Genomic DNA, 27,448 nt, shown 5'->3' with positions numbered 1-27,448 from the left:
GATCACCGTCTGCTTCCTGTCGCGCTAATTCAAGGGATCCAGGGAAGAGGACTACAAAGATGGAGGAAAACATCGGTTCAGAAGGGAGGCGATGGCTACCGAGCCTCCATTTTTGTAGTTCGACGTCACCTGCGAGAACAAACGGGACTTTGCGTCAAGTCGCCGATAGACATTTTCTCGAGTCTATCTAACAAGTTCAGCTCCGAGAACCGTGTTAGCTCCTCCTCCGGGGCGGGGTCTGTTTACGCTTTCATCGAAACGCATGTGACGCAGGCGATTGGTTCATCTCATAAGCCACGCCCATTAACTCGTCGCGAACTGCGGAGCGCCAGTTTTAAAAACTAGCCGTCACCGACCAGCGTTGTTCTTGCGACAACGTCGGACAGAAGCGATGAGGAATGGACCGAAGAGGAGCTCCAGGGCTCGCTGAGGAACATCAACGTTTTCTCCAAAAGAAGTACGGCGTTAGCTAACGCCGACACTTGAGTTGGACGATCCGAGAACTGAGGCCTTGGAACTTTTCAGTCCAAAAGCAGCTTCTGTTGCGTTGGAACTTCTGGCCTCGCCGCTCGGCGGAGAACCTTCCTTCATCCTCGTTTCTTTTTGCCGCGCAAACGCGCCGATTGAAGTCGACGCCGGGAGCTCCCTCGGCTTCTTTCAAAAACGTCCAATTAGCCGCCCTCCTGTCGCTTCTCCGGAGGACCTCATTGCTGCTCGGTGACCTTGCAAGAAGTGCAGAGCCGCCGCCGCCGCCGCCGCTGCTGCGCAACAATAAGACAAACAACTCTGTTGCTGTTTTCTTTTCTCTTTTTCTTTTTAAACAAGAAAAATAATTTATTTATGATATAATCATTTCATCACATCGGCGTTGCTCGGCTGCGGGGGGGGGGCGGGAGCGCTCGGCGTGCGAGGCGCTCCACGGCAGCTACAGATTACACCACTGGACGGGGGTGGGTGGTTTGGGAGGGGCATAGATCATTTAATACATACATGGAATATTCCTTTAAATATGTCCTCTTCAACATGGAATAACAAAAATAGAATCCAATAGCTCTCTCTGGCTCCGTCCGATTTGTTTTTTCGCAAGCTGCCTGTGCGGCCCGGTTGGGGTTGAAGTCGAGGTTTACCAGGGGTTTATATCGGGGTTTATATCGCGTGCTCCATCCTAAGCTCCGCCCCTCGGGTGACCCCCAACAAACCCGTGATGCTCTTTGGCCCACATTCGCAACTCGGAGAAATTTTGAGACACTGGAAGTGTCGGTTTCGGCTCCCGCGGCGGTTCGCGAAGCAGAGGTTAGCTTAGCGTTAGCTTAGCGACGGTCTGCTTGTCCAACGACGCATTTTGGCACAAGTGCAATTCAACACATCAGTTTTGACCAACCGATTTCAGAGACGGCAATTTACCCGCCATTTAAGAACTTCAGTATCCTCCTAGACTCCACGACTTCCTGGTTTTCCCCCGTTTTGACGCGGTCGCCCCTCCAGCGCTTCTCCTCCGGGACGACGCCACCCTACATTCAATTGCTTCTCGCTTGCGTTCGCTCTTCGTAGGAACTTCTTTTCCAACGTAACGCGCAAGAGACCAATAACCTCACTTCTGTAAATAACTACATCCGTCTCACACGCGCTCTTTACGCCACTGGGTTCGTTCGGCAATACGTCCACTAGAGTTTGTTTCTGAGTTCCGTTTCAGACAACGACATACTCGAACTCGTAATCATGGCGGCGTCTTCTGTTATACCAACGCCAGGTCGTCTTCTCCGCTCCTTTTTTCGCCGATTCCGCTCAAGCATACCGCGCAATGCTGACCCTTCGCAGCTTCTAGCGGCGCTACTCCGTTTTGGTAAGCCAGCTCAAACTAGATCTCCCGTTGCACCTCTCGTCTTTCCCTCCAACTGGAAAGGAAGCCGAGAGAAAAACCCAGTCCTTTTCGTCTGAATACCCGCGTTCCTTCTTTCCTCCCCTCCTGTCAGATGACACACAACTTCCTCTTACACCTTTTGTCTGTATATGTGTGTGTGTGTGTGTGTGTTTGTTTGGCAGCAGACATCTTGAAAATGAAATAAAAAAACAAACCCCAAAATAAACACAGTAGGTGCTACGCCCCAGGATTCAGCATACAAGGCGAACAAACACAGAATTATACTTTTTTTTTTTTTTTCTTCTTCTTTTCATTCGCTAAATATTCAAAAACAAGCGTCACTTGACAAGTCACCGATGGTTTCTTCTTTTTTTTTTTTTTTTTTTTTTTTTTAATAATCTGTTTTTCAAGGGGGGGGACGGGTGATGAAGTACCCGATGGGACCACCGGGAGGAGGGGGAGATCCACGTCCCGGCGTCTCACCCGGACCGCCTCCGTCCACCAGGGGGAGCTCCGACACAAGTAGCACCGAGAGTTACCTTGACCCCCCCCTTCCTCGAGGGTAAATCCACGCAGGGGATGAGTCAGGTGTCGGACCGCCGCACGTCCGGGGGCGTCTTGGCCCGAGAATTCAAACGTCCTTCTCGCTCACACCCATTCATCCACGGCCGTTCCGTTGGTCCGTGGGTGGACAGAGGCAAAAGTGTAAAAAAAAAAAAAAAAAAAAATCAGAAATAAAGCAAGAAAGAAAGAGAGAGGGCAGAAAAGAGGGATGTGTTTTTCCTTTCTTTTTTTTTTTTTTTTTTTTTTTTTGCAGACTCAAACCGAGCGCTATTTTCCCTAACAGTCGTTCATTGACATTCATCCGGTGTCGCGTCGTCTTGCCGAGCTCAGATGCATAGACTGAATGCAGAGGGAGGTCGAGGAGGAGATCCGGGGTGGGTTGAAACCAGAGGGATGGAAGGGATGCTACATGCAAAAACAAAGAGTTTGCAGAGTAGAAGGCGAGCCGGAGTAAAAGAGACGGATCAAGCTGTATGCAGGGTGTGTGTGTGTGTGTGTGTGTGTGTGTGTGAGGCGTAAAATCCAGCACCTCCTCCCACCGAAGACAGTCGAGGCGAGGAGGTGGGCGACGGAAAAAGCGGAGCCCCGTAATGACGGCGCCCTGCCCCGACGCCGTTCGCTTGACTCCTCCGCTCCGCCGTCCGTTTGCTTCTGGAAACCCGACGGGTTTTTTGTTTTTTTTTCCAACCGGGACGAAGAGAAGGTTGATGATGCGCAAACAAACAAATGTGTGCGAAAAAAAAACCCGAAGCCTGGAGTGTGAAGTGCGCGCAAATGCCAGAACAAGACACGTAGACATGCTTTCCCCTCGCTCTTCGTCCCCTGGCGCCGCCTCCACGTGCACGCTCGGGAGCGCACGTTGCGCCGCCGTGGTGTGTTTGCAGTTCTCAACAGTCCTCCGGTCCCGTCGGCAGGGACCGACGCGAAACGAGAACCCTGTTTTTAATAACCAGGCCCGCTTCATGCTCTCCTTACGGAAACTCCACAGGCGTGATTGCATCCTCTCACACACACACACACACACACACACACACACACATACACACTCTAGCATACACGCTCATGTGAATGCACTCACTTGTGCAGATAGGACTGTTCCCCTTGCCTTCCGTGATATCAGTCTTTAGTCTTTGTGTGTTTGCGCAGGCGCGCACTTGTATATGCATGTAAGTGTGTGTAAGTGAATGTGTGTGTGTGTGTGTGTGTGTGAGTGTGTGTATGTGCATGTGCTTCCACCAGCAATTGGTCAGTTTGTAGTTCAGGCGGTTCTGTACACCGATACACTTGTTGATAGATGCTTTGCAGTTACCTTTTGTACACGATACATACAGTACTGTCCATTAAAGTTCATCTAGCATGGGAAAGAAAATAGATATATGTATGTATGTATATATATATATATATATTTATATATATATGTAAGAAAAAAAATCACATCTATAGACGGAAACAATAATGGTGGACACCAAATCGGTGAAAAGTAATCAACACAGGCGACGGCGCCACGTAAACGGCCTCTGGCGCCGGGGATGAAGACAAAGTGCTTGCGTCGTCCAACGCCTCCACCGACCGGGCGCCTCCTTGGAATGTTTGAAGGTGAAGGTGCTCGTCTTCGGCGCGGCGGTATCCACCTCGCGCCAACGCCGCGTTTCCGTAAGATCCCGCCCCCCCCCCCCCCCCCCTTCCCCTCCCACGGCGTTATCCGATTTCGCCGGGAGCCTCCTGTGGTATCACCTCTTTGTCACTGAGCAAGGAACCGAGACGCTAGTGTCCAAATCTCTGGGCCATTCGCAGGGATCGATGCTGTCGGGCTTCTGATTGGACGGCTCGGGTTTGGTCGTTTGAGAGTCTCACTCGTTCTGTGGTTGGTTTTTCCACATAGACTCTGGTGATCCTCTGCGGTTTGGATCAGGTTCAGATACCTGTAGACATCAGGGGGATGTGGTTACCGGGATAGTAGGCATCTACCTTGTAGCCTTGCACCGCCTCCATCTGCAAGTCCCTTTTTCCCCATCTCCATCCGGCCCCCTGCGCGAAGCATACCGCCAACGATGAGACGCGGTGCAAGCAAGACCCAAACATCTCCGCCTTCCGGGACTGGTGTTTGCAGGGAACGATTGTGCTCCAACCATGGGAGGGACCATTTTGTCCAAGAAAAAAAAAAAAAAGTTGCCCCCAATGTGATTGGACGGTGCAAATGGTCAGCCGGAAGTTGGAGCGAACCGTCAGTCAGGCCCCGCCCCCAGTGGGATTGTATAATTGGTCGGTAGCTTATCCAAATCTGGATAGACTCCGCTTGACGTCGCGTCGCTTCATTGCTCGTTGGGTTTGCCGTTGCCCGCCGCCACCTCCCCTCCCTCGGCGGTTGCCCCGCTGGTAGAAAACTCCGTCACCCGTCGCGCCAGGGGGTTTGTGCTTTTGAGGAGTTCCATGGCAGAGACCCGCGTCCCTCCGCTGGAAGACTTGCTGCCTTTCTTCTGAAGCAAGGCCATGAAGTTCTCATTGCGAGAACTCGACCTCACGCTGCTGCCCAGGGTGAGGTTGCGGATGTCACTGCCGCTGGTGCTGTGCTTCACCGGGGAAACCAGACTCTGGCGGCTCCCGAAGGAGTCCGATGGCTCTTTGCGACCCAGAACCTTCCGCTTGGACCTGGTCATGGTGATGAGAACATGTGTATAAAAACTTGCGTACAGATACAGTCTTATCTTGAGCATAAAAGACGCTGCCGGAAATTGAGCAATTACAGAGGATTTGCTGAAAATAACTGACTCCTCTTCCCCCGTTTCCTTTCCTAAGCCACTCTTAGGACGCTATTTGCAGCGCGAACACTTGTTGCTTAGAGACTAGCTTCATTGTGTGCGCATGAATTGAAATCAGTGTGGAGGAAGAGGGCGAAATAAGAGCCGCCGGTCATCATCGTTGTTAGGGAACCTTGCGTTCCTCGCACCTTTTCCTAGGAGACAACATGTCTTTCATGCTTCGCTCTGGATTATAACAACGGAGTTGGCGAGCCCCGAACCTCCTACTGACACGACAGATTTATCCACTCTACCGCCTTCCGGAGGAAATGCAGTGGTGTTATCCAATCCGTGCGTGTGCGTGGGGATGTTACTTCTAGGTGCATTGGACGTCTCTGTGAAATAGCGCGCGGCCATACCTGTGTATGATGGTGAACAGGTCTTCGGTGGTGTGCGTCGTAGGGGTGTTTGCTGCCAAGTCGTCGTCGGTTTCTTCGGCGATGTGGAGGACGGTCTTGTCACCGGCTGCTAAATCATCTGGGGAAAATAACGGTACTCAACATCAGATTCAGGACCGCATAAGATTTACGACTGGGCAGCGCGCGGGGTTGCCTTATATGGCCAAAGCCCAGAGGGACACTGGGCTCATGGATGTCCCATGAAGCCTTAAAGAAGATTCATAACTTACAAAGCACCCCATGACGACACAAGTGGTCAAAACAGCGGAGATCGGCATGCAGAAAAGCAGACCCTGCAGCCACGCGGGCAAAGTGCAAGGAAAATGATGATATATATATATATATATATATAAAGTACCTCCTCGTTGTCCAGTGATGCCACTCAGTTCTGAAACAGGGTACAATTTGATTTGAGAAATCGTCTCTCGCGGATTCAGGAAGTTCGTGCGTGCGAAAACTCGAGATGAGCGCTTGTGATCAAACCGCTGTGATAAAAGGTGCAAATCTAACAGCTTCGACACCGATCAAAATCAGAGGGTTATCAGGCAACGGTGGCTGCACTGTGACAGCGGCGGTGTGAAAGTCGTCAGTTGCGTTCGAGGCGATGAGACTCTTCAACACAGCCGTTCAGACTCGCTGAGAACTTGTTAAAATTGAAGCTAAACAACGCTACCTTAGCTGACATGGACTCCAGACGATTCCTTCCCGTTTATCAACCGCAGAAATCTGTTTTGACTGACATTTACAGTTTCGATACCGCCCTCTGCATTCCGCCCTTTTCGCCAAACAAGCACGGCCGAGTGCTCGGCCCTCGGGAGTCAGCTACCAACCCCGGGCTTTCAACACCTCACACCTTTTGATTCTGGAGACCAAGTTAGCCATGTGTATTCTCAGGATGTATTTCATTGTCCGGAAAAAAGGGGCACACGGAAATGATGCATACCCGACGTCTTCACCAGATAATCCGGATGAATCTGTGCACGACATACCTGCTCCAATCCCACTGCGGGCCATCTTCCCTTCCAGCTCTGAGAGCGAGGAGTCCTGAAGAGAAGACTCTTTCAAACTGTCCTCGTCCGTCTCCAGGTGATTCTCATCTTGGTCTGGCACCTCAGGAACGCTTGAAGCAGCGTGGACATCTTCCGGCGGCGCCCCGACAGGAGACCGGAGCCCCACCGGGCTGTCAGCCAGAGGGGTCTGTCTGTCGGTGCTGCCATTGGTGGAGGTGTGGACCGACGAGGGGAGAAGCAGTAGATTTGGCTTCTTGGGGACTGGGGGTGGAACCTGTGGGGATATTTTGAACGGGAAATGAGCTCCGAAAAAGGCAGGCCGAAACTCCCGCGGTAAACATACTCAAACTCCAGTCTGCCCACCTTGGGTTTCTTTTTGTCCGACAGTTCTGCCAGACAGGCGATTGTCATCCTCGAGGGGAGCGTCTTGCTCTTGTCTTGGAGTTCCGGCGCCTCCTGGTTACTGCAGGGAGAAGGGAGGGAGCCTCCATCCCCGGGTCCCGGCTGGGTTTCGGTATCAAATTCTGGCTCCAACACCGGGTCTTCCAGGAGCGGTTGGGGATCCGGGAGGGGAGGGAGGTCGAAGAAGGACATGGGATGCGCAAGGAAGGGCTGATCTTGTAGGGTCTGCAAGTTGCCGGTGAGATTGGCATCTGCGAGCACCGCGGGATTTACGGAAGCTTGCGGCGGAGGCTTCTTGGGTTTGGGTTTTCTCATGACTTTGTAAATGTTGCCCAAAGGCACCGGTCGATCGACGGGTGAAGCCGGGGGCGAGTCGATGGCAAGGGGGGAAGTGGAGGATGGGGAAGGAGTCTTCAGGAGGAGGTTCAAGGGCCGCTTGGGCAAGGGGGGCTTGACCGCAACTGGCGGTTTGGGTTTTGGTAGAGTGGGCGGCGGACTGGGGTCCTCGCCCATGTCCCTGCAATGCTGCTCTTCTTCAATGGTGTCCGATGCCCCGTCGGGGCAGTCCTCCAGGTCACCCCGGGAAACGGAGCGGAGCCGAATGGTCTTCAGCTCATTCTGGGTAACCACGGGTAACGCCTGTGAGGAACTGGGGCTGATTTTTCCAGGCTTGGCTGCGGTGGAAGTGTCTGAATGCCGTCTGTTGGCCTTCTGCTTTGGCTTGATGGATGACAGCTCAAGGTGGGCATTTCCCGGCATTTCGAAGGACAACCTTGACCTCGCGGTCGGATCCTTGGGTGACGGCAGAGAGGACTTCCTTTCTGGAATCTTGGGACGCATCTTGCACCCCAATGTCCCACCAGGTCCCGCGCCCGCCACCTGACTGGGCGGCACGGTGGGAGTGGGAGTTTCCGACTGGCTGGAGTAGCCGCTCGACGGAGACATAAGTCCCGGTGGTTTGAAAGGCGAGGAGGACTTCACTTCTGACTCTATTAGGAGCTGTGAGGGCGACGTGGCTCGAGAGGTGGACGGGGAGTCAAGCAGTGACTCCGAGCTGCTTCTTACTTTCATACATTCAATCACTGTGGTACCTGTTGCCGTGCTGGAGCCCGATAGAGACCTGGGGAAGGCAAAGGAGAGGTCCGTCAACACCGGTCGGACGTAAACAAGGAGATTCAAAGTTAAATCAAGGACACTGTCCTCCCGGCTATAAACAAATATCTCCAGTTGCCCGTGAGTCAAACCTCTTTGGATATTCATGGGATAGACCCAAATTAGCAGATACACAGCTTTGAAGCGGTAAAAAACAAAAACGATACTTCCAGCCTTTTATATTCTCTAATGCGCAAAAACAGGGCCGGAAGCCAGTGCCAATGTTGGGTTGCTAACAACTCGCAGCCTTTTACTTCAGTGAAACTCGTCACCGATTGAACTTTAGCGCCGCTTAAACAGAGAGGCAGATGGACTTTGTGAAATAGATGACACGGAGTTGCCGAGTCGAACCAACGCAAGGGGACTTGTCTCGTCAAACGGGGCCAAAATAAGCGTACGCTCCCACGGCACCGATGACAAAACTTAAAACAGCAGGGGTGTGGCCGGCGACACCTTTTAATTGACGAAAGACCGACGTGGGCGGGTTTTGTGACCGGTGGAAGAGAAGAACAAGAGTCTTCACCTGTAAGGGTCGTTGTTCCTCCACTCTCCCAACTGCCAGTGAGTAGGGAACGTCAGCTCCGTCTCTCCTTCTCGATCGGGCGCTTGGACCTCCAGGCTCGGAGGCCCGTCGCCGCCGCCTTGGCTCTGCTCCGCCTCCCGAGCACCGGACTTGGCGGAGCAGGACGAGCCGGGCAGGAGGAAGTCGGGCTGGAAGTCCGGGAAGTGATCCCTGGGGATGTGGAGGCTCTTTGGACGTCCGTCCCGGTACAGGCCGCCCTCGCTGTGGATCCGCCCCTCGGCTTCTCCGAGGTTCTTCATGAGAGAGACGCTCCTCACGGGGGGCGGCGGCTTGCGCTTGGACTTCTTTAGCGAAATGGAGCGCGAACGCAAGCGCAGGCGTCCGTTGGCGCTGTAGTCCGAGGCCGTGACGGAGACGGTGTCGGTGGTGCTGGCGCTGTCCTCCGAGCTCCCCCGAGGGTACAGGAGGGCGTAGTTGTCAGTCAGACCCAGGAAGTTGTGGTGTTGCTGTCGGTCTACCATTCCCGCGACGTTCCCGTTCCCCGCGGACGCGAGGTTGAGATCCGGCTGCTCCGTACCGCTCTCCGCGAAAACGAAGGAGCCGGAATCGGTGGGTGTGGAAAGGGAGCGCTCCCGGAATTTGAATGCATTCGCCGCCGCCATGGAGCGAGCTGACATCTCCCGTCCCCGCCCGGGCTCCCCTCCCCCGGCGCCTCTTCCTCCATCTGCCGCCGCCCCCTCGGTTTCACTCCGCTTCCCCATCACAGGGTAAATCCCTTGCGTGTCGTTCCCCCGTCGCCCAGAAATGTCTGACACCGACGTGAAGGAGCTGGAATGGGAGCTCGCCGACTGTCCGCCGCTCACCAGCATCACCCCGTCGTGGACGCCCCCGCCCGCATGGCCGATGATGCTGTGCTGTTTGGGCGGCACCGCCGGACCCTTGTTCATGCCGTAGTTGTACGGCTCGTTCCACGCCCCGGGCGAAAAGGTGGACCCTTTCGGTCCATTCCAGGAAGGGGAGGGCGTGTTGGAGCACAGCAGGCCCGAGTGGTCCATCGTCCCCGGGTGGAGATGGTCCAGGACTCGCGGCTCCACGCTGTTGTCTGCGTGGGATGAAGGACACAAGGGGAATGAACTCGAGATAATCGACCCGAGGACGCTCGCATCACTCGAGGAGTCCATGAGATAAAACCTAGCTTGATGTACGTGACGTCAAAGGTTGGAAGCCTCTAGTTTCACCGACACCTTCAAGGGCACATTTTCCAGACTACAACGACACCACTCGCCTGTTTGGTGCTGATGCTGGCGCGACACGTGCCCTTACCAGGGGTGCAGTAAGTCTACCCCTGCGCTAAGGAGGCTATTTTAGAGGTAACCAGAGCCTCTGAGAAGGTTCTGGATCTTATCGCTGGTCTTGATTGGATTCTGAGTCAGGTTTACACAAACCGCTGACTATCCTGGATGCGAGATTACCGCTGAAACAGCGACAGTTCACAAGCTGCTCCCCTTCTGCAATGAACCCCCCCCTAAAAATAGGATGAAACCAAATGGCTCGGTCAGGTTTGAAGGGGGGAGGGATCACTGCGCGCGTAAAATTAATGAACGACCATAAAATGGCATAGACCCAAATCATTTAACCCCCGGTTTATTAAAATATGACTTATAATGAGAATCAGATGAAGGGAGCCCTGGCTTCCTCTTAATGCATCAAAATGCCATCAAACTCCTGCAGGAACGTCCAGGAACGAAGAGGAAGCCCTCACCTGTGGGCGCGGCGGCGTCGAGGTCGGAGTGGATCTTCCTCAGGGGCAGGTTGCGGTGCGGAGTGTCACTGACGGGCTCCAGGGAGCGGGGCTGCTGCAGGAAGGGGTCCCCCGGGGACGGGGATGGGGACGTGGAGTGCTGGAGGAGGTCAACACCATGGAACTTCCCACCTCCTCCTTCACCTGGAGGGGGTAAGTGAGGGTTAGAAACTCCGAGGGAGGTCCGGAAACACCTGCGAATACGGCCAGCTTGCTCATTTTCAACATTAAATCAATTAATATGCCCTTTTCCCTTAGTCCTGGGGTGTCAAACGTACGGCCCGCGGGCCGGTAACGGCCCACCCGGGGGTCCAATCCGGCCCGTGGTATAAATCTACAAATACAAACACGATTCCTATATTGTCTGCGAGTGGGACACTGTTTTAGTCAGTGTTAGCAACACGGCACAACACAACGGGACTCAGAACTTACAGCTGATGGCAGAAATGCGGCTTCCGGGTCTGTAAATAGCGTTTTTACTTAATATTAGAAATGTACTCGCTTTTCCGTCGGACCCGACAACTTTATCAGCAAGATGTTGTCAAAAAAGAGAAACATGGACATGGAGTCTAGGGTTTTCCAAGAAAAATGGCCCAATTGTTATTTATTCGTTGAGGTGAATAAGAAACCTGTATGCTCAGTGCGGATGCTGCAAGGTTGGGTGCCACTGTGACCACTCGCCGTGGCGAAAATGACAAAAAAATGCACGGAGAACTGAGAAGACAGAACTGAGGCATAGTGTTGTTGAAATTTCACTTATTTTTCTGAATGAATCACTGGTTGTTCAGCATGTATTTTTTTATATGTTCATTACAGGACCGTCTCGGAAAATTAGAATATTGCGATAAAGTTCTTTATCTTCTGTAATGCAATTAAAAAAACAAAAATTACTTTTTCATGATATTCTAATATATTGAGAGAGCATTTTTGAGTTTTCTTAAGATGTAAGCCATAATCAGCAATATTAAAATAACAAAAGGCTTGCACTATTTCAGTTGATTTGTAATGAATCCAGAAAGTATGACATTTTTGTTTTTGTAATTGCATTACAGAAGATAAAGTACTTCATCACAATATATATTAAGATTTTTAGAATTTACCTGTTCACCTTTACACTAAAACAAAGGGAAAATTTGGACTTTGATGATGCCAGAATGGTTTTGACACCCCTGGTTTAGTTCCGACCATATTTGGACTTCGTCCGATAGGATCAGGCTACATGAAATGAGAGAGTGAATACAGGACAGTAGAATCGCAGCAAACAAGTCCGAATTTTTAAGATTTGAACCGAGCTGCGAACCAGCCACGGTGCGCGAACGTGCAAACTCATCTCTTGTCTGGACTACCGCAACTCCCTCCTTGCCGCTGACCATCAGCCCTCTGGAGCTCATCCAGAGACTAGCAGCCCTCCGAGTGTTCAATCGTCCCAAATTCTCCCACACAACTCCCCTTCTTATCTCCCTACACCGGCTCCCGGGCAGAATGGGACAACCCCATCTTATCTCCAGGATACGGTCAAGCTACATGTTCCTACCCGTCCCCTCCGAGTTGCCACCTCCAGGCGACCGTCCACCCCATCGCCCAGAGCCCCGATCCAAGCGATCCAACCGATCCAACCGATCCAACCGATCCAACCGGTCTCGGCTCTTCTCGGTCTCGGTTCCTCCGTGGTGGAACAAACTCCCGAAAAACGTCAGAACAGCGGGGAGTCGCCGCCCATCTTTCGCCGTGAGCTGAAAACATACCTCTTCTCCAAGCACTACCCTACTAGTCACATTTCGCCTTCAGATGAACGATGAACTGAATGTATGTATGTATGTATCTGGTTCTGAGAAGGCTATTTGGTGGACTGGTCGCTTCTGACTTCCGACGACTGCCGGTACTTCGGATCTTCGGTGACTGAATTGCACTTCTTGTAAGTCGCTTTAAAAAAAGCGCCTGCCAAATGACTGAAATGTAATGTAAACAAACTAAATCCCAGGCTTTCTGTGTTCTGGTGTTGTAGCGTAGCTTCAGTTGTGCGTGCTACTCTCCCTTTGTTTACCTCCCGTTTCTCAGTAAGCTAACCCTTATTATGGCTCCCAAAATGGTTCAAAATGCGAGTGGGAGCGATCGGTCGATCTGACAACGGAAAAAACAGCGAAACGTGAGAGAGGTGTTCGTGTTCCAGATCTTGCCAAGCGCTATGACGTGGCTAAGTCAACCATCTGATTTAGCATTAGCGAAAGTCTCATATGCAAGAAGGCTTTACTTTTGCTGATTTAGTGACGGAAAGTACCGGCAAGAAGAGAAAAGCAAAAACACAGCAGGAATTAAGGATATCTTTAATTCCTTTCTGTATTCTTGCCACAAATAAACCGATAAAAAAAAAAGTCTCAAAAGAGTGCATTATGTTTTTGGAGAACGGATCAAAGGGATTTCAGCAGGAAACTGAGTTTTTCTTTTTTGAGAATAATTAATGAGTATTTAATTGAAATGTTTTTTTGTTATTGTTCATTCATTTTTAAAATGTAATTTTAAATGATGGCGACCTTGTGACATCTAAATAAAACATGTTCTAATATTTTTGTTGCTGTTAATAAGCGACTGCACACATTAGTGGCAAGACGCCATTTTTTGTTGGATTTTTTTTTTTAAGTCCTGCTTTTCTTTTTTTCAGAAATACAAGAAGCATTTTGCTTAAAAGTAACCTTCAACCCAACGTCTTTTTTTCAGAGTTCAAAACATTTTGTTGGATGCAGAAATGTCATTTCATTTTCTCTGCAGTTGTTTGTTGATTTCTTTTTTTTTTTTTCACACAAAAGCAACACACATTTTGTTTATACATAACATAAAGGGAAAAAAAAATAATTACATTATATGCCGTGTTTATTTTGGCTATTAATTCACCTAAATAGATAGGAAAAAAAAAAAAAGGGATGTGGTTCTGTGAGAGCCGAAGGTTGCGCATGTTGTCTGCAGACGCCACCGGGCCTTGGGTGGAATCCGAGACGCGATACTCGTCCTCTTTCGTCTCCTCAAGGATCAAACGTTTTGTCCTCCAATTCAATAAGTGGTCTTTTGCTCGCACCGCGATCAATGAGGAAAACGAATAGAGCTGGAATCGGAACGTGTGTAGGCGTTTTTTTTATTTTTTTTTTATTTCCCACGGCAACCGGCATCTATCTCTCTGCTTGTATCTGCTTTACGAACAAAAAAAAGTTTAATACGTTGCAAAAAGTGGATTTATCGTCTCCCTGCAGTTTGCTACCGCTAATAAATTGAATCACGCACAAAAAGCGGAAGATTAAACGGGAGAATCGCCACTTTATTACACGTGTTAATTATAAAAAATCTTCTCGCATGTGGATCTTTCAGGTGGAAACGCATCCGGTGATTAATAAGACACCCTATGTGGCTGCAGCAACTCCATACAGAACTCCATTGACAAAACAAGCGATTTAAGAGAAACCGTCTCCTCGCCTCGTGACCACGCATGACAGAACAGGAAGTCACGTACGCGCAGCGGGGAGTCGTGGCCGACACGGGCGAGGCCAAATCCGCCGGGTTGTTTTCCTTCCCGAATCGCCTCATTCGGCGCCGTTCGTCGGCGCTTCGCCCGCGTGGCCGTGTGACTCACCCGCCGAGGGAGCCGAAGACGAGCCGGTTCTCCTCCATTCATCCGTGACACCAACCCCGTCGAGAAGATGCATCTCCACGGGGTCGGCGTCCACCTGCGACGCTCGAGCGTTTCCCCCCCCCCCCCCGAAACAACGCGATGATTCACCCGTCACGGCGACCGTTGCTTTGCGGAGGGGCCGAATCAACGGGCGAGGCCTTTTAACGTCACCGGTTATTTTGGAACGAGTGAGAGAAAACGGAAACACCGGAGGAGGATGAAGACGGAGAGTTCGGAAAATAAAAAAAGCGTCGCCCGCGGAAACGACCGGAGGCGGGGGGGGGGGGGGGGGGGGGGGTTCCATTCGAGACAGACGCGTCGAGACAAAAGGAAGTGGGAGGATTAGAAATTAACCTTCATTTATTTTGATCAAACCCTCGCCTCTATCCCTCACTCATTATCTCTCTTTTTCTTCGCCGCCTCTCTTTCTTCGGGAGTGTGGCGAGTTGCCATGGCAACTGAAAGCTGGCTTGCCAGCTACCTGTTTCGACGGAGAGAGAGAGGGTGAATGAATGGAGAGACGGAGTAAAAGACAGGCGTCGGGGGAAAGCGGGGAGGGGACGGGTGTCACGGTAACAAGCCGGATGACGATTGCGCCGTTTTCGGGTATCGTCGGCAGAGCCCTTGAAACTGCGGTCCGAGCCCCCGCTATGTGTCGTTACTGCGTTATTACACCATTATTACTGTGTTATAACGGTTTCATCCCGGGGACGCGGTTAAATATCACACATCCAATTGCTGTTTGTCGAGGATTATTGATCCAGGAGCAGAATTATTGATTATTTTTTGCCATAAACACATGGCGGCCTTCAGTTACAACTCATCGACGGGGGAGTTTAGAAAAGCAGATGCCTTATCCTTTAACCCTCCTTAGCATCGCTCTCTCTTTCTCCTTCTTCTTCTTCTTCTTCTTCTTCTCTTGTCTGTCTCTCTCTCGTTCTCCCCGAAACGCGTGAATCTCCCCCCCACACACACACACACACACACACACACAAGCTAGCGCACACCGCCGCGGGCGAGCTAGCATCATTATACCTGACCTGCTCCCTCCTGAGGGCCGGCCAGGAGGAGAGGGAGATTTCACGATGAGAGGGAGGGAGGAGAGGCGGCGGGTGACGAAGCAGTTGCTATGCCTGAAACCGACGGCGTCGCACACACGCACGTACGCATGCATGTGCACGTGCAAGCGCGCGCACTCGCACGCGAAGTAAACAAGGAGGAGGTTTGGTTTGAGAGCGTCGGAGGCAAAGAGGTGTCAGAACGATGCTGCCGAGGATGACCGCAGCATACTAACAGCTCTGACACACACACGCACATGCACACACACCACGTGCGCGCGGAGAAGACGGGCGAAGCCAGATAGCCGGGGATTGTAGAGGGCGAGAGAGCGAACATGTGATAAGAAGAAAATGTTCTGGATGTCAACTCTGGTTTCTGCAGAATTTTCTCCCTCGGAGCTTAAACATGTGCACAGTATGTGTGTGTGTGAGTGTGTGTGTGTGTGTGTGTGTGCGTGTGTGCGCCGGGATGATTGTGTCTGATTCAAAGCACGCTACATGTGCATCTCTATGATGTGTTCATAGGTGTAATAACAATGTAATAACACTGTAATAAGCGCTCCCTGATGACGGCGGCGTCCGTAGGGTCGTAATGGCTCACCTGTGACGTCGAGCGGCAGGAAGTGGGCCGGCGTGCGCCTCCCCAGGTGCCAGCGGGGCTTTTCGGCGACGGGCGGCCCGGCGGCGGCGGCGGCGGAAGTGGCCGCGCTGCTGCTGCTGTTGTTGCTACTCCAGCCCAGCAGCGGGCGATCCGACTCGCAGGGGGACGGCGACGGCGAGGGGGACGGGTCGGTCGCCGACCTCAGGCCGAAGACCGAGGAGGCGGTCTCATCTTCGTAGAGCTGCTTGGACGCCGGCTGGTGAGGGGGAGCAGAGCGGCGCTGTTAGCGTCTGAGAACCAGAGGCGGGGTCTAAACCGGCACACCTGTCAATCACTCAGACATCCAATCACAGAACATGGGGAGAACCCACGCAGGACCGCACAGGATCTTCTGGGAACCTTCTCTGTGAGTTTATTTTTGTTTTCTTTTTACTATTGAAAAGCATCGAATCCTCTGAAATGTGACATTTTAATGGACTCGGGACGCCGGCTGTCAAAACAGCGGCAGGAATAGACCGGAATTCAAAACGGGTCTCTGGGAAAAGAACACACCCACCCACCGCTGGCACCGCGACCGTTTTTTTTATTTTTTATATTTCAACATGAATAGATGAATGAATGAATTACAACATTTTCAAAGGATTCAATTAATATTTACTTGAAACCCATTTAATCCCACGTATGGACGGACGCGTGGCCCCTTGTCGCAGCGTCACCTGGTTGGAGGTCAGGTGACGTCCTGCAGACTCCGGCCTCTGGGGTGGAGGCCAATCTGTCCGCTCATTGTTTGACCCCATTTGTGTGTATGAGTGTGTGTGTGTGTGTGGGTGTGGGTGTGTTTGTTTGTTTCCACAAGCTGCTTTGGTTTTGAGACAGCCGAATGAGGTTAGCCGGCCAGGATTAGTCGACGCGGGCGCGGTTAAGTCGCCGCAAGGCTACGGACGCTCATCTGTGTTATTGTTGATGTTTTGATGCCTGTGAGTTAGCTTGCGCTAGGCTAACAGAACCAGCTGACTGAAAACACAATACGTAAATAGAATAGAATAGAAGAATAGAATCAAAATAAAATGAAAAACAAATACAGCCTGTGTGTTCGCTTATGCTAGGCTAACAAGACCAGCTGGGTGAAAATAGAATAAATGAATAAAATACAGGCTGTTTGTGAGCCTTTGCTAGGCTAAAAGGATAATTAGCTGAAGATAGAAGAAGTAAATATAATGTAGCCAGTGTGATAGTCCATGCCAGGCTGACAGGACTAGCTAGCTGCAAATAGAATAAATGGATAAAATTCAGCCTGTGTGCTAGCCTATGCTAGGCTAAAAGGATAAAGTAGCTGAAAATAGAAGAAATAAACATAATGTAGCCTGTGTGTTAGTCCATGCTAGGCTGACAGTATTAGCTAGCTGAAAATACAATAAAAAGATGAATAAAACAGACATTACAACGTAGTTTTATAAAGAAAAAAAAAAAAAATCCTAACATATTAGAGAAGCACAAAACTGTGTTGTCATGGCAACGGCGCGTAATGCAAAGCGAGACGGGCAGAAGTAACTGTGTGTAAACCAAGCCTCGAGAAAAATCTGACTCCTCTGCATTTGTTTACCTTTGAGGTGACATTTAGTCTGTGAGAAGAGTTTGATTGAATAAGAGCGGTGTAAACAGGTCTGCATGTGTGTGTGTGTGTGTGTGTGTGTGTGTGTGTGTGTGTGTTTACCAGGAAGATGAAGTCAGGCCTCTTGCTACTGAGTGAGACTGGGGATCGGCTGAGCGAGGTGGAGGTGTCGTCAGAGCACTGCGAGGACGGATACCTAAACGTCTGACCGGTCAGCTTGGTGTCGTACAGCTGCTCCTCAAAGTCTACACACACACACACACACACACACACACACACACACACACACACACGAAGAAAACAATGAGGGGAGAAGGACAGAACGAGTGCGCATTAGTATCAACTTCCTGCAGCAGGAGTGTGACAGCGCAACACAAACGCAGCGTTTGCACACAAGCAGAGGACGGACGCTTGCGCACACACACACACACACACACACACACACACACACACATGCACACACACACGGACCGCATGTCCCGTTTGCACGCCGTAGATCCGAGATCCAGTCCGACTGCTGCTTTGCATCGGCCTGCAGTTTCCCTCCCGCAACTCCTGGTGCAGCAGCTGCTGAGGAGCCTCAAAAGAACTTTTAATCCTCTCACGTGCACAAGTTTTCTCCCCTCCCCGTTCCTTCCTTCTCTTCTTTCTCTCTCTCTCTCTCTCTCTCGTTCTCTCCTCAAACTTTTTTCCTCATCCTCCCCTCCAGATTTCCCCCCTTCTCACTTTTCCTCTCCCGGTATCTGTGTTCCTCAGTCTCGGGCAGCTTAGACGGCTCTCCCTCAGGCCATTGTAAACAGATTCCTAACCCTCACCTCCCCCTTTGCTTGTCTTAAAACACACACACACACACACACACACACACACACACACACACACACACACACACACGCACACGCACACACACTCCCCCCTCACAATCCTCCAACCAATCCTCTACCCCAAAAACACACTCCTGACCCACTCTCCACTCATCCCTAAAGCCCCCCAACTCAAAACACACACACACACACACACACACACACACACACACATACACACACACGCACACACACAACCCAGCAACGTCCCGCTGAGAGCTTTAGTGGAACACCAGCGTCGGCGAGGTATGGAGCACTGGGGTGAAGTTGCACTCGTATGGATTCCGGCCTGGCAGTGTATGGTTGCCTAGCAACACAAGGGGCGGGACCGTGGGGGGGGGGGGGGGGGGCCTTCGCTACACCCCTCCACCGGCGGGGACCGGATCCCGAGCCTCCATGTGTTGCTTTCGGGGGCCGTCGCCAAGATGAGCAAGAAAGAAAACGAATGAATGAATGAAACACAGAGAAAATCAGTAAGGATCTTATTAGCATCGCAGTATTCAACGACGTGATTGGCCGCAGCCCCCCCCCCCCCCCCTCCGGATCGCACATTTTTCCCAGCCTGTCCTTGATACGCCGCCGCTTCGCTAAAGTAGTGGCGAGTCACGCCTCGCCCTGCACACCTCTCTCTCCGGGATGCACGGAGAATTTCAAATATCCCTCCGCGACGGGATGAGCTCGATTCCCCGGCTCCTGAAGCGTGCTACAAAACAGCCACATAAAACTATTACTTTATATCAGCGAGCGCAACTTTGATTGTCGAAATAGGGCGCCAAGACGTTATTATTCCTTGTGTTCATTGCCCTTCCCGTTCCAGCGCGGATGTTCGGGAAAGGCGCGGGAAGTCGCCGGAAGGCCCGCATCCGATTAACAGCGCCGTAAACATGGAGATAAACTGTTTCGTCGCATCACGATTTACCGAAACGCTAGCGGCTGCAGGAGGCGCTAACCAGAGCATTGTGAGGACACTTCTCCAGACACTTGTACTGGATGCTAACAGGATGCTAACAAAATGCTAACACTTCATCACCATTCTTTACTGTTGGTCATGTGATCAAATCCCTCCATGTTGATGCAGGAGTGCGGGTGAACTCCTCCTCAGACAATAGTTTTAGCTAGCATCCGCGCTGTTTCTCTGCCAGATGCACAAGCAATTTGACTTAAGGCACTGTAAAAGTATTAATAAGTGCTTACTTCCAACATTTTACAGTTTGACATGCAAACCGCTAACCAGACCATTGGGAGCAAGTTGGAGTTCAGCGTCTTGCCCACTGACACTTCTATCAACGCTAACGGAATGCTAATCATCACTGCATCATCATCACTGTTGTTCATGTGATCGGAAGCTCCAGAAGCTCACATGTGCAGGTTTTTTTAAATCAAATGGGCAACGCCAGGCTAACCAGACCATGGGGAGCAACTTACGGCGCAGTGTCTTCCCCAAGGGCACTTCGGTATGCTGACAGGAAGAGCCAGGAGTCAAACCAACCTTCATGTTGGAGGGCCCCCAAACTCCGTGGCCGTTAGCATGTTTTGCAAGTCATTTTAACAGCGGGATACTAATGCTAACAAGCGGTCATGTGATCCGAAGCTTCCAGTGAAGACGTATGAGTTTCTCAACCCGCTCATCCGACAATAGCGCTAGCATTAGCGACGTTTCTCTGCCGGGACGCCGCAGGCCGAAGAAGACGGGACATTTTCGCTGCATCAAGCAAAAGAACCATCTGAGGTGCGGATCTAATCGGTGGGGGAAAAAATGTAAAAACGGCACGGCTCGCTCCTATTTTTATTTCCGGCAATCTTTAAAAAGATCAATAGAAAGAGAAGAAAAGCGAAGACGGTTCTGAACCGCAAATTCTTTTTGAGCAACCGCAGGCTTGATGCGTTTTCCATACGGTAAAGTCTGAAATCGAATGACGACGGCATCTGTTTTTATCGTCTACGGACAGAATCGTTGGGGTCAAAAACCCCACGCCTTGGATATTTCAATAATGCTACATAAATGGGTTATAATCAGTTTATTATGTTTGGGATTTTCTCCTCCAGCAGGACACGCACCCGGTAATTCTTTAAATTATAAGTAATGAGCATCGAGTATTCCTCCAAGTCCAGAGGATTATGAATAATACAAAAAAGCTCAGCTCTTCAGCAAAAGTACTACTAAAACACTCGGAGTACCTCCTACTTGTTCATCCTCGATGAACAGGTTCCCCGCGATAGCCAATCCCGTCTCCGGAAATTTGATGGCGGCACACGTCACTTCAAAATGCAGGAATACGATTTGTATACTTTGAAAGTAAAGAGAAGTCCAGAAGTACAGAGAAGGTCAGGGGAAGCTGCATTGTGCCTTTGTAGACTGAGAAAAAAAGCATACAACAGGGCGCAGAGAGGGGAGCTAAATACGGAAGTTTGGAGTGGCAGTGAAGTGGTGCAGGACATGTATGCCAGCTGTGAGACAGTGATGACGAGTGCTGAGGGTGTGACAGAAAAGTTTAAGGTTGGGGTGGGACTCTGTCGGGGATCAGCTCTGAGCCCCTTCTCGGTTGCAGTGGTTGACCGATGAGGTTAGACAGGAATCTCCATGGACCATGATGTTTGCAGATGACATAGTGATCTGTAGCTAGAACAGGGAACAGGTTGAGGAAAATCTAGAGAGGTTGAGATATGCTCTGGAAAGGAGAAGAATTAAAGTTAGCCGCAGCAAGACAGAATACATGTGTGTGAATGAAAGGGACCCTAGTAGCATGGTGAGGCTACAGGGAGTGGAGATCAAGAAGGTGGAGGATTTTAAGTAATCAAGGCCACCAGTCCAGAGCAATGGAGAGTGTGGAAAAGAGGTAAAGCAATGGGTTCAAGCAGGTTGGGATAGTTGGAGGAACGTGTCACGGGTACTATGCGATCAACCAGAATGAAAGGAAAGGTGTACAAGACAGTGGTGACACCAGCGATGCTGTATGGTTTGGCATTGAAGAGATGTTGAGGTTCTCTTTGGGAGTGACCAGGATGGATGGGATCAGGAATGAGTCTATCAGAGGTACAGCACATGTTAGATGTTTTGGAAAGAAGCTCAGAGAAGCCAGACTGAGATGGTTGGGTCATGTACAGAGAAGGGATAGTGAATATATTGGTAGACGGATGCTGAGATTGTCGCTGCCAGGCAGGAGGTCTAGAGGAAGACCAAAGAGAAGATTTATGGATGGAGTGAAAGAGGACATGAAGTTAGTTTATGTGAGAGAAGATGATACCGTGAAAACAGTTAGAATGGAGGCAGTTGATTCTCTGTGACGACTCCTGGAAGGAGGCGATTCCAAAGTCAGAAGTGTGTTTATTACATTGGTATTACCACTCTGTAGACATTAATAAGCACTGATTAGTTAGAAAATGGCAGTCGGCGAGGCGGAGGAGAGCGATCACCTGGTTGAGGAGGAAGCCAAGCCCTTCAGGACGGCGGAGGAGGTAAAAGAAACTACGAGAAGGAGAGCGCGGGACCGAGAGGTTAACAAAGCATAAGATCGATGAGAAGAAGGCCAAACAGAAAAAAGGGAAAGGATGAGAAGGGGGTATGATGTGATGAAGTATTCATCTGACGGGAGGCTGAGGTGGAGACAGAGGGAAGGGGGAGCAGGAGAAGGTCGAGAAGATGAGAGGGAAATGTACTGCCAGGGATCCGGCGGGTACTTGAAGACAAAAAGATGGAAAAAGAAATCTGTCCCAGAACTCTAGGGGGCGCTGATGTTCTGGATGCCTCGCTAGTTTTAGCCGGTGACAATCGTCCAACCCTGCAAGTCGTAGAAGAAACAGGAAGTACTAAAAGATCCACGTTGGACCAAATGGGGTGGATTGCGATGATATTTCCTTTAGTAACCCCTTTTCACGCCGTAAGACCTCCGGAACAGAATTCTGAAACTGAATTCCACCTTTGCACTTCTTATCTGCCCGAAAACTGCTACAGTTTGACACTACCATAATCCAATCATGCAGGATGCCAGTCAAAGCTCACTCTGCCACAGATCTCTGGTGTTCTCCTCAGCAGACCATCCAACAACTCCGTTGACGTCGGGTAAAGCCTTCTGTCCGTCCTCTACGTTAATTTCCTTCCTAATCTTCTACGTTAGCCAAACGCAGCAAACAGAGCAGTAAGACACCGGAAGTCACAAGGGGCAGAGTTGGGCGGTATGCTTGGGTACGGTATGCTTGGGTACAACCCGAAAAATAGAAGAAGACAAAATAGCGCCGTGTCGACGGTGGCGCCTTTCTTGGAACATGTAGGACCACAAGCTCCTCCACAGCACATTCTAGTGGACGCATTGCTTAACAGCCGTGGCAAAGTAAGGCACGTATAGAAAGCATACCGGCAGAGAGCTTCAATGGTCTTTGAAACGGAAACTGGTGCGAAACGTCAGCACGATAAGTGCTACAAACGGCGAGCCTATGGAAATGTCATGCATGCAGGTAGGAGGTCACCGGGTCAACCTCGTACCGTCTTAGGGTTCCAGCAGGTGTGCAAAGAAGAAGTAGTACCAGAAGAAGAAGAAGGCAAGTGACAAATACCGCAGCACACACAGAATACCCATCAGAGTACTTCTGCTAACTTTTCCGTTCCTGCCCTGTTCGAAGCGAGAATTTTTACGAGCACTGACCGGCAGAGGCGGATTCCCAAAGGCGGCGGCGGCGGCGGCGGCGCTAAGGCGGAGGAGGAAGCACCATCCATGTTCTTGAGAACCACAAGCTCCACTGAGCGCAGCTCGGCAACGCGGCTGCAGGGGGATCTGGGAACGCGAGGGAGGGTGAGGTGGGATGTTATTGGTGTGCGGGGTGTAAAGGTATGCCAGTCACTCCCACTAATGTGCACGCACGCGCACACACACACACACACACACACACACACGCACACACACATGCACAGTTGAGGCAGTTAAGGGTGACCAACCCCACCCCCTTCCTCTGTCCAGACAAGCGGGTCAAGCACTCATGCATCACTAACCTGTATATTGTGTGCAAGTGTGTGTGAGTGTCACAGATATTTGCTGCTAAGGTGTGTGCACCGTGTGGGTATGGAGGTGTGTGCACGTGTCTGTGTATGTGTGTGTGTGTGTGTGTGTGTGTGTGTGTGTGTCAGTATGCAGGCTAAAAGTGGACATTAGTGCAAAACAAACAGCCACTGAGAAACTCACACTCCTTCGGATGATTGTGTGAATTTGTGTAGGTGTGTGTGTGTGTGTGTGTGTGTGTGTGTGTGTGTGTGTGTGTGTGTGTGTGTCCCACCCCAGATAAACCCAATCATCCTTGACAATATGCGACCCGGTCGTGTCACATTTGGGTCACCCTTTCTTCGCGGGTCTGAAGAGATGAAGGGGGGACAGGAGTTGACAATGCCCCTCTTTCATAGCGTTTGTTTGTCGGTGTCCGGTTTGTGCACGTCCGAGCTCATCTCCGTGCGTGCCCGTGCGCGCCAGTGAGCACGTATCCATTCCCGCGAGTTCACACACACAATTGATTAACCCGGTATGGGGTGGGGAAGGGGGGATGTGCATGTTTTCCTGGCGGTCTGGTTCTTCTTCTTACAGCCTATGGCTTTGCATTAGGGCAAAAAAAATTAGCCGAATCTGCTGTACAGGGGACTTTAACGCCAGAATCTACAGGATTAGACGTTTGAGTCCATGAAGAAGTGCGGCTTCTCGTTCTGGGTGAATGCACGGTGTTGCAGAGGGACGCTGGGAGGGTAGGGGGCGACCTGACTGACGACCAGATGTTTTCTTTTAATTAACCTGAGGGGGGATATGTCTGAAGGGTGAGTCCCCATACCTGACGCGCCGAGACGCTTCTATTTCTTCGCAATCCTTCCGGTCAACCGCTAATCACCCCTTTAACTAGTCCAAAAGGAAATTTTTGTAGAAACGTGTTGCCGATGAGAGGATTAGTGGTCGTATATCTGACCTGGGAAAGGGTGACTGGTTGTAGATCGATACGGGGTGAACTCTGCCTCGGAACCCCCTGCGCCCCTTTGTGCAGGATAAGCGGAAAATATCATCTGCAAACATATTAGTCCACGGAGATTCCTATCTCACCTCATCTGTCGGCCCGTCCATCACCGAAGCAACCGAGAAGAGGCTCAGAGCTGATCCCGGACTGCAACTTGAGCTCCTCCGTCACGCCTACTGCATACCTTCCAGCTGTCATACATGTCCTGCACCACTTTAACGTGGACTTCCTCGTACGGTACCGATCGATGCTCTCCTACGACCCAAGCTGCTTCACACTGTGGAATTAAAAGAAACTGAGGCAGTGCCTCACAGCAAGAAGGTCCCCGGTTCAATTCTGACGGGGCTACCTTACTGTGTGGGGTCTCCATGTGCTTCGGTTTCCTCCCGGAGTCCAAAAACATACAACAGGTTCATTGGAGACCCTATAATTTTCAAGGTGAATGATTGTTTGTCCCTGTAGGTGGCCCTTGGGTCAACTGGTGAGGGGTTCGGAGTGAATGAGTGAATGAATGAATGAAAACGGCCCAGATCCAAGGATCAGCGCTCGGTACAACAAAATTATTAATGCCGAAATGCTAATGAAACGGGCAAACACGGGATGGATTACACCTCTGGCGTCTGCTAATTGCCTCTTATCTTCAAATAATAGCGGCATCAAAGCGGCGGAGGAGGAAGAGCGCGCGGCGAGGAGGTGGACGCGTTGTCACTCAGGATCAGAAGTAGGTTGAGATTGTTCCACAAAGGGGCCCCACTACCGGCTGATGTTTCAATTCGGCGTTACGACGTAGCACGGCTTTAATCGCATTGTGTTCGCGGTTCAAAAGAAGGGTTGTGATACCCGGGTGGGGGCGGAGAACCAGTCGGGAACACGTGGCCAACTCCGGGCGCTCGGTGGAAATCTCGCCTGTTGACACCCCCCGACGCTTTAAGGGCTTCAAGGTCGCCGTTAGCTTGAAGGGACGACCGGGGATATGGAGTAACAAGGGAGGAGAAAAGAAAGGGAATCGCAAATCTTACTTTTTCCAACGCCGGCCTTTAAAATATGAAGCATACCGTCGCCCGGATGTACCACGTCAATATGCAACGCAAAAAAAGGGTACGCCTCGGTGCGGTAAACAAATGGGTGGACAGGAAATGCTCCGATAACGACAGCGGCTGCCGGCGCGATTCGTCCGTGGCTGGAAGTTGTGGGTGACGGCGGAGGGAAGGAGTGAAGGAGGGAAGGAGGTGCTGCGCTCACAGCGGCGCATGAATTATACACCGCGGTTTCGCTGCCCAGAAAAACTTGACTTTCATGAAAAGGGGAAGAAGCCCGCGAGAAACGTCTGATATTCACACCGGCGAAATTTTAAAAAAAAAGAACACAGAGCATGACATTTTTAGAAGTGATACCGAAGAAGAGGAACGAGAAGGCGGCGTCCGGGAAAAGCTCGGGTTCCGTCGCTAATTGTCGATGTCAATTTACCCGCCTGACGGTTCCCAGCGTTCTAAAAAGGAAAGGGTTACCGCACCAAATGAACGAAGGCAAAGTATTGGACGGTTCGCTGAGAACACGATGACTACTGACTGTTTGTCCAGCGGCGATTCCGCACGATGTCTTAGTTACGCTTCTGACGAATATGCGGAAAAAAGAACGAAGAAATGAACGAGTGAGCAAACAAACAAATAGACAAATGATTGAGCGAAGAAACAAGCGACCATTGAAAACAAGCAAAGAACCAAGCAACGGGCTAATTAGCGAATGAATGGACGAACGGCCAAAAAAACAAGCTAGCAAACACAGGAAGGTACAAACAGCTGAGCAAACGAATGAGCGAATGAATGAACAAACGAACAAACAAGTGAATGACCGAACGAATGAGCAAACAAACAAACAAACGAGTGAACAACCAAATGAATGAGTGAATGACCGAACAAATGAGCCCATGAACAAGTGAACGAGCAAATGAACCAACGAACGAACAAACAAACAAACCAATGAGAGAACTAGCAAACAACAAACAAGTGACGAACAAACCAACAAACGAATGAGCCAACTAGCAAACGAATGAATGACCCAATGAATGAGAGATTGGACAAGCGAACGAACAAACGAGCAAACGAACAAACAAATAAACAAATGAGTGAACGAACAAACGAATGCGCGAACTAGCAAACAAGCAAACAAACGAATGAACAAACAAATAAACAAATGAGTGAACGAGCAAACGAATGAATGAATGACCGAACAAATGAGCCGATGAGCAAGTGAACGAACAAAGGAACCAACGAACGAACAAAGAAACAAAAAAACAAATGAGCGAACGAATAAACTACAGAAACAAACAACCGCCAGCTTGTGCTTTTAATTCCTCCCATAAAATTCATTAAACACTGCATTAAAAATGGCTTCCATATTTGCATCCAATGTCATCCAATGCTGTAAAAAAAAAAAAAAAATTCTGGATATCAGTATTGTTCTTGGGAATAATCAAACCAACATCCGCCAGCCGGTTCTTTTTATGTATCCTGGCAAAGTTCATTAAAAACTCAATGTTGCGCAAATATGGCCTCAAAGTGATTATATTTGCATCTGATATCAAGGGAGTCGTAACAAATGAAAGTTTCTAAAAACCTGCAAAATAATTAAGATTTCAAAAAAAAAAAAAAAAAAAAAAAAAAGAACAATCCACACATGATTAGATTAATTGTTAGCCTCCTTTAAATGAATACTTCATTAGCAGCACGGAGGGACTCCAATCAAGAGATAAATGTAGCCCGGGAGTCGATTTACTGAAATCACGGTATGCTAATCTCCCTGTGGCGGGGTGTCGATGATGAGCGGGAACCAGATTTCACCGTTGCCCACTTAGCGGCTACGGCGAAAAATAAATCTCGAACGTGAGCGCCGGCGGGGCGGGGATGCGGAATCTCGGCGGAGGGAGCGTTCGCCGATCCGTCTAACACCGGAGGACGACAGCCGGCTTCATAAATATGGAGGGCGGAGAGTGTCGGGGAGCAGAGGAGGGTATGAATATTTTACAGGGCTGAGGCCGGCGGGAGAGCGACGGTCGAAGATGGCCACGGAGAGAGTGCGGCTGGACGCCGGGGCGTTATGTAACACACGCCCCAAACAGACGGACGCCCACAACAAAGATGGACACCGATATGCACGGGAACACGGGGA

The 27,448-nt window shown here is 50.5% G+C and overlaps 1 protein-coding gene across 3 annotated transcripts in view; it reads right to left on the bottom strand.

The window, feature by feature from the left end:
* Nucleotides 1-4,110: 4,110 nt before the first annotated feature.
* Nucleotides 4,111-27,448, bottom strand: part of nhsl2 (NHS-like 2) — a 63,272-nt gene continuing 39,934 nt past the window's right edge. For all 3 annotated transcript variants that reach the window (XM_086166324.1, XM_086166325.1, XM_086166326.1), the window contains exons 3-10: nucleotides 17,541-17,683; nucleotides 15,827-16,082; nucleotides 10,471-10,653; nucleotides 8,709-9,810; nucleotides 6,995-8,153; nucleotides 6,611-6,905; nucleotides 5,583-5,700; nucleotides 4,111-5,074 (exon numbers count right to left, since the gene is read on the bottom strand). In XM_086166324.1, the coding sequence (XP_086022450.1) occupies nucleotides 4,738-5,074; nucleotides 5,583-5,700; nucleotides 6,611-6,905; nucleotides 6,995-8,153; nucleotides 8,709-9,810; nucleotides 10,471-10,653; nucleotides 15,827-16,082; nucleotides 17,541-17,683 (3,593 nt within the window). In that variant the 3' untranslated portion in view covers nucleotides 4,111-4,737. The remainder of the gene's footprint in view (nucleotides 5,075-5,582; nucleotides 5,701-6,610; nucleotides 6,906-6,994; nucleotides 8,154-8,708; nucleotides 9,811-10,470; nucleotides 10,654-15,826; nucleotides 16,083-17,540; nucleotides 17,684-27,448) is intronic.

The sequence above is a fragment of the Fistularia commersonii genome, chromosome 19, assembly GCF_037954325.1.
Source record: "Fistularia commersonii isolate RoL2024-O1a breed Wild chromosome 19, RoL_Fcom_v1.0, whole genome shotgun sequence".
In the NCBI taxonomy this organism is placed as follows: Eukaryota; Metazoa; Chordata; class Actinopteri; order Syngnathiformes; family Fistulariidae; genus Fistularia; species Fistularia commersonii.
The sequence above is the reverse complement of the archived record's forward strand: the minus strand, read 5'-3'. Positions and strand labels throughout refer to the sequence as shown.